The sequence below is a fragment of the Hypomesus nipponensis genome, chromosome 25 (genome assembly GCF_054491055.1).
Source record: "Hypomesus nipponensis isolate SF chromosome 25, ASM5449105v1, whole genome shotgun sequence".
Taxonomy (NCBI): Eukaryota; Metazoa; Chordata; class Actinopteri; order Osmeriformes; family Osmeridae; genus Hypomesus; species Hypomesus nipponensis.
In genome coordinates this window covers 4,722,568-4,730,063 of record NC_140385.1, presented here as the reverse complement: position 1 = coordinate 4,730,063, position 7,496 = coordinate 4,722,568, and the positions used below count along the sequence as shown (strand labels likewise).

At 50.2% G+C, this 7,496-nt stretch overlaps 1 protein-coding gene across 1 annotated transcript; it reads left to right on the top strand.

Annotated features, from left to right (window-relative positions):
* The first annotated feature begins 684 nt into the window (after positions 1 to 684).
* mfap3l (microfibril associated protein 3 like) lies at positions 685 to 5,997 on the top strand. The gene is made up of 2 exons (XM_084692150.1): positions 685 to 958; positions 3,777 to 5,997. Exons 1-2 carry the CDS (start codon positions 685 to 687, stop codon positions 4,796 to 4,798), a joined length of 1,296 nt encoding a protein of 431 aa, XP_084548276.1. The 3' UTR covers positions 4,799 to 5,997.
* The last annotated feature ends 1,499 nt before the right edge of the window (positions 5,998 to 7,496 follow it).

The following is a 7,496-nucleotide window of genomic DNA, read 5'->3' as shown; positions in this document are numbered from 1 at the left end:
TTATTTTTTGATGGATTACTTTCGAATTTTAAACATACCAAATTATTTAAAAAGTATCCAACTAGTTGCAAACCAGTTAACATTGGGGGGCTATCTAGTACGTTGATAGCTAGCGGGGTTAGTGTAATTTCCCCCCGGTCCCCTTTTCCAATTGAATTGCTACGTTAATTGTTTTAAAAACAGATAATCAGGATATGAAAAGCATACATAGACCCAGACCGAATGCAAGTAGTATTCAAATTATTCGATTGCAGTAGGTCGCGGAGCCAGCTGAGCTACCGAACGAATTGTGTTTAGTACAACAACACAACTCGTTGGAAGTCTGAAGCTAGTTATTGGCCAACCACCCCATATTGTCTAAAAATAATGCCACACAACCAGGCAATGTGTGCAGTCTTAACGAGGTCATCACCGTCACAGCTAAGTAATTTTGTCAGGGTCTGCGTTGTATTCATTTGGTAGGTGTAGTCAAACTGAAATAAATATGCGGGTGTAACAATCTGGCACCCTTCCTTAAGATGGTCTGTTTTTTTGTTTCAGTGACATGTTTGAAGAGTCGGAGGTGAATACCAAACGGTCTCCCATCATCATTAGGAGATAACCAATCTGTGAAAGATGAAGAGATATGTTGAATGACACAACTCAATTTTGCCTTTATTAACTGAACGACTATCAGCCGAGAAAATGAATTGGGCCGGTGGCTTCGCATTCAGAGTATTGGTGTCCGTTATATCCGTTTATACCGCTGGGGCCTTATCGGCTTTTCCCGATGGAAACAAAACCGAGAACGGTACGGCGGCAGATGGTGGATTTGTGCCCGTGGTGTTCAAGGGAGTTAGCCAGATCATCGCCCGGGAGGGAAACTGCGCACTGATAGATTGCAACGTCACCGGAGAACCGTTCCCGAATATACAGTGGTACAACTCCCACGGAGTGCAGCTAGACACGGAGATGAGCGGTGAGTCAAAACCTGTCAAATAGCACACCACGACAGTAGCAATTATCTTTGTGCTGGATAACGTGAAGGCTCACAAAACTAACATTCCTCTCTCGACACCACTGCTAGCTATACAAGTCATGCCTACTGACTGGAGGCAAACAATGTTGGTTTTAAAAACTAACCATAAACCATCAAGCCAAGTGTATGATCTGTGGTTGACAGCTGTCAGTCAGCCTTGTTAAATAACTCCTCTTTGTGCACTAACCACGATCACAGCGAGAAAGAGCGAGAGGGATTTCATCTGAAGGTCACTGTCAGACTGTCAACAGTGATATTCCTGTATAAGAATACTGATGTGATTACAGCTGTTCAGAGATTATCGTAGCAGTAACGCTGTCGGCAAACCAGAGGATCTAAACATAGTAACCCTCCCTTCAAAACCCTTCATGAGGATCTCGATACTGTACATTTTTGGTCCAGCTCAGAAGCTGGTTCAGAATCTGTTACGTAAGAGAAGACACTTAATACCTAGTACACAACACAACAGAGATACCCAATATCCTGGCCTTGACATAACCATGGCTGTACATACATAAATGAGATTAGGAAGAAAAAAATATAGATAAGTGTCAAGTTACAACAAGTTGCCACCATTCTTAGCTGGCCTACATTATTCACTGTTCCTCTGGGCAATTTTACATAACTGACTACAGTTATAGAACCAGTTTACTTCTCCTTCCTGTCATTGTTACTATCTAAGGTATTGATCCTTCGGAACCCGTCCTAGATGAGGAGACCAATTTGGGCGGCCCTTAGTTCGAGGGAAGGCATGTCGCAACTCGTGCCTGCTCACAGTTATTCAACAACAGTGCGTCTGAAACACGCACAGATCCCATTTCCTGGAGCATGGATCTTTCCCAAAGTTCTAGAAGACCTCTGAAGTGGGATTCTATGGAATGTGCAGTCTACTGTACTAGTGACTGTCTTCACCTAGCTCTGTTAATAACCTGTTGGGACAGGTATAGAAGTTACTGCTGCATGGTTGCCCAGGATTCTCAGTGCTGTTCAAGGTTTTTTTTTAATTTTCATCCTCTCTCTCTCTTTCACTCTCCCTCACTCGCTCTCCAGCGTCACAAAGACACCGCCATATCATCTGTCATAGAAAAGTCATTAGTAAAGAGGTACCAGGTGCAAGGTGTGGATGTCAACACACACACACACACACACACAGGCAGCCCACTGAGCAGCAGTAAGCCTGGACCACTGCAGAGGGGGTGGCGATGACGTAAAATTAGAACCATGTCCCTCATCACAGAAACGCTGGCCAATGTCGCCTGGCTTACATTTCCTCCTCTCATTCAGCTTTTCAAGGGACACAACGGGGGTGGGGGGGGGGGGGGTTGAGGAGGGGGGGGGGGCACAAGCTGTGAGTGTTGCCTGCTTCCTCAGCCCCTAGCTTAGCCTCCTAGGTTAGCTTCCTAGGTTTGTCTCACCCTCCTAGCGGTCCTCTCTGACAACCTCCCACTCAGGAGGAGCAGTCAGAATCTGCTCACAGGAGGAGTAGGGGGAAGAGGAGGAGGAGGAGGGGGAAAATGAGGAGGAGGAGGAGGAGGGGGAAAAGGAGGAGGAAGAGGAGGAGGAGGGGGAAAAGGAGGAGGAGGAGGGGGAAAAGGAGGAGGAGGAGGGGGAAGAGGAGGAGGAGGAGGGGGAGGAGGAGGAGGGGGAAGAGGAGGGGGAGGAGGAAGAGGAGGGGGAAGAAGAGGAGGAGGAGCCGGGAGGGAGACCGTCGTCCATCTTACACAGTAACAAACCACAGACTAGAGTGCAGGACTGTAACGGGATACTCTGATGGTAAATAGTGGATGGTGCATGGTGGCGCAGTGCTTCATATTTGCTGTGAACTCCCCCCCCCCCCCCCCCCCGTGATGTCAACATGAGGGGTTTTGTTATGGGGTGGAAAACAGAATACAAGCAGACTCGGGCCTCCTGAACATATTATCCTTCGTCTTTTTAGATGTTTTTTTGTGATCAGGAAACATTTATTCCCACCCCGTCCTAACCAGATCCTGTCAGATACTTCCTGTGCCTCTCCGTGTACACAGCCTAGCTCATTTGCGTAGAAACGGCGGAACTTGTACCTAACCTTACCCCTAGCAACTACTTTTCCTGGCAGCCCTTGGCTCCTCCCCCCTATTTAAACTATGTAACGAGAGAGACAGAGAGAGAGAGCAAGAGAACAAGGTCACTGACGTCTCAAACTCATCGAGAAAAACCAATTTTCCATCGCTAAGATCTTAAGGTCACCCGCAAGCGACGCCAGAGAGCCCTGTGCTGTTTGCAGGAGTATATTAATGGCTCAATGGAAACCCTTTGTGGATAAATTAATTGCTGTTTGTTGCCAGAGTTTATTTCATAAGTTTCTGGGGGCAGGGTTGGCAATGAATCAATTGAGCTACAAAGGTTGCCAAAGCATAATGCAATTTCGTCACAAGGACTGATTCTATAAATAAGCTGAGTTAGGGACCCTTCAGGCTTGGAAGCAGAGGGTCAGCAGTTCTGGGTTCGACTCAGGGCACTCGACACGCTGTCAGAGCCTGCGAGGCAGCAGAAGAGCTGATGTCAGTTATTTGGCCATGGCACAGCAGATTCTTCCCCATGCACACACTCCAGACCTGAGTTCCCTCACGATGATCAGGAGGTGGCTGTGTTTTCTTATTTACTTTTAGTACCACTGATGATCATTGATTCTCCATCATCCTCAAGTGCACAGTTGTAAAGACCTCCCTCCCTCCCTCCCTCCCTCTCTCTCTTTTCTTCCCTCCCTCCCCCCCGCCAGATGGGAAGTGGTGGCTGCTGGACAACGGCGTCCTCAACATCACCGCCATCACCTTCTCCGACCGCGGCAAGTACACGTGCGTGGCGTCCAACGCGCACGGCGCCTCCAACTGCACGGTGACGCTGCGCGTGGTCATCACTCGGGGCGACATGGGCGTGTACTACATGGTGGTGTGCCTGGTCACCTTTACCATCATCATGGCGCTCAACATCACGCGCCTCTGCATGATGTCCAGCCACCTGAAGAAGACGGAGAAGGCCATCAACGAGTTCTTCCGCACTGAGGGCGCCGAGAAGCTCCAGAAGGCCTTCGAGATCGCCAAGCGCATCCCCATCATCACCTCCGCCAAGACCCTGGAGCTGGCCAAGGTGACCCAGTTCAAGACCATGGAGTTCGCCCGCTACATCGAAGAGCTGGCCCGCAGCATCCCCCTGCCGCCGCTCATCATGAACTGCCGCACCTTCATGGAGGAGATCCTGGAGGTGGTGGGCGTGGAGGAGATGAGGCACACGTTTCTCCGCCAGGCCCCCGAGGGCCACCGCGACCTGGGCTGCCGCATGCTCGGGGCCGGGGACGTCTTCACCATCCTGCGGGAGCGGGAGAGGGAGCGGGAGCGGAGCGAGTCGCCCGCCGCCGATTCCGACGACGCGTCCCTCCACGAGCAGCCGCAGCACATTGCCATCCAGGTGTCCATCCACCCCCCGCTGGCCATCACGGGGTACTGCAGCATCGAGGCCCCGCCCCTCCCAGAGACCACGCCCTCATCCCCTCCCCCGTCGGCTGCCGTGCATCTGGAGCAGGAGCCGGAGGAGCAGGGCTCCGAACAGGAACAAGAACAGGCGGAACCGGAACCAAAGGCTGCGCCGGAACTGGAACAGGAAGCTGAACAGGAGGCTGAACAGGAGGCTGAACAGGAGGCTGTGCCAGAGGCCTTGTCGGAGGCCGAGGCGGAGCCGGAGGCGGAGTTAGAGGTTGCCAATAAGAGCCCACCTGGTCAGGTGATCTACGAAAGCCATGTCTGAGGACGACCACATAACGACCCCACGCGACAGAGGATTCTGCTATGCATTACCCCTCGTAAATAACAACAACATGTAAACAAAAACAACTGTCCCCAAAAAAAAAAATAGGTCAAGAACAAATCTTTAGGCTGTGTGTTCGAATAGAACAAACTGTCAACCTCGTATGAGGTTTATCTTCTCTCTGAAGAATAGATCAACCAGCGGAAGACTGTGTTATTTCTCATGCTTCTGGATTTCAATGCTGAATGTACACAAGGAGAGAATCAAATCATTTGATAAGTAATGTAATGACGAGAAGAAACCACAAGGCAAATACAGCCTGGCAATGTTGATTTGTTGTCAGTACTTTACCATAATCCATTCAGGTAAGAAATCTTCACTAACGCACACACAAAAAAATATATTTTTATTTCTGACTGTAGTTGTTATTTCCTCAGCGTGTGTTCCATGACAACAAACAGCGTCTTTAGTTGCAACGTCCTAAAGGACTCAGTGCATCAAAACCACTGTTTGATAACAACTCTGCTGCTTCAGTGGGATCTATAATAAAAATGCATGCTGAACCTGACAATTTGAACGTATATTGTCTCCCTAGTCTGAGTCTGTGATATAGAGTATACCAAACCTAAATGAGCAAGCCAGGTGGACCTCTGTATTTACACGATGTGATGGAATGTACCGGACTAGAGCTTCATACCTTCTCGTAGTGGTAGCAACCTCAACTGCCCCTCAGAATTTGTATTAATTTAAAACATTTTATGAGAAGAAAAAAGTGTTAGAATTTTGATTTATTATTAGGCCTATTATCCACTGTAGACCAATTTGAGTGATGACATTAGTTTAGAAATAATATGATTATATTCAGACTCATGTCAGCCCAGTGTTTCCCTGTAGGCCTGGAACAGTTTTTATTATTTTATTAGCCATTTTATTTTCCCATCTGGTATTCTGTTCTGGTCTCAGGCCCCAGTGCACTAACTTACCTGAACTGAGGCAACAATGTTTTCTGCTGCACGATGACCGGACTGGTATGGAGGTTCCCACTTTCTTTAGCTTTTCTTCCCAGGACGTTTTATTTTTGATGGGAGGGCGGAGCTGGAAATTGAGGGAGGGAGGCTTGAATATTGTTCTGCTTCAAATGGTGCTCTGGGTATGCCTCTGTTTTGTAGTGGATATAAAATAAACTGACTGCTGTGTTACCATGGTTTCCTGGTTCGGTCATTGTAAAAAAATAATAATTAAAAGCGCCAGTGTTGTCCTTTCTCACACACACCGCCTGTATCTTCTCCCGGCCTAACCGACACTCTCCCTCTTTCTGTCAAATAACCGCCCCCACACACATTCTCGCTCGTGCGAAACACGCAGACAGAAGGCCGTGGACACCTCATCTTGTCACCTGACTCCTCCTCCAATCACACTGCCAGCGTCCGCTGTTCTAGAACAAAGGAGGCCATCTTGTTACCATAGCTACTGTGGCTGGTCTAAATTAGAAAAATGTCCTATTAGCAGCAGAATGACACTAGAAGTTAAAGTAGCAAAGAAAGTATTGAGTCGTAGCCTACGAAGCGGAGCTCTAGAGTCCAGGGTTCGAATGACAGGGGGGATTGGGGGGGGTCGAGACATATCGTTCTTACCTGTAATCTTAATTATTACTTTACGCCCTGGTGAAGAAAATTACCCCCCCCCCCCCCTTGATTATCATTGTATCCTTTGCAACATATATATATTAACTGATATCAGGAGGGAGGGAGGAAGGGATGGGAAGTAGGTCCTTAAGTGGTCGACCGAGGCTTACTCCAAAGAGAGAGCTAGCTTCTGGTCTCTGTTCTTTGTGCTGCTCTGACCTCCTGCGGGAACTTGCTTCACAAAGACAGGTCTGTACTGGAAGTCTGGGTGGCAAAGTGCCGCCTCGCCACCCCCACCCCTCGCCCTCCCACCCCCACCCCTCGCCCTCCCACCCCCACCCCTCGCCCTCCCACCCCTCGCCCTCCCACCCCCACCCCTCGCCCTCCCACCCCCACCCCTCGCCCTCCCACCCCCACCCCTCGCCCTCCCACCCCCACCCCTCGCCCTCCCACCCCCACCCCTCGCCCTCCCACCCCCACCCCTCGCCCTCCCACCCCCACCCCTCCCACCCCCACCCCTCGCCCTCCCACCCCCACCCCTCGCCCTCCCCCACCCCTCGCCCTCCCACCCCCACCCCTCGCCCTCCCACCCCCACCCCTCGCCCTCCCACCCCCACCCCTCCCACCCCCACCCCTCCCACCCCCACCCCTCCCACCCCCACCCCTCGCCCTCCCACCCCCACCCCTCGCCCCCCCACCCCTCGCCCTCCCACCCACCATAAAGGTTCACCATCCAGTGTTCCAAGTCACTGTACTTCATTCTCTGACAGCAGTCAGAATGTTCCACAGACTCGAGCTTTAAAGGTCCCCTGACATGAAAACTTCACTTTAGGAGGTTATTTAACATTAATATGAGTTCCACTAGCCTGCCTTTGGTCCCCCAGTGGCTAGAAATTTTGATAGGTGTAAACCAAGCCCTGGGTATTCTTCTCCGCCTTTGAGAAAATTAAAGTTCAAACGCTCGGTTTTGGAAATCCTCTACTTGTGACGTCACAAGGAGGAAGCTTGCCTCCCCTTTCTCTGCGTTGCTCACGCAGAGAATTTAGCCCACCAATGAGAAAATGAGTTACAAC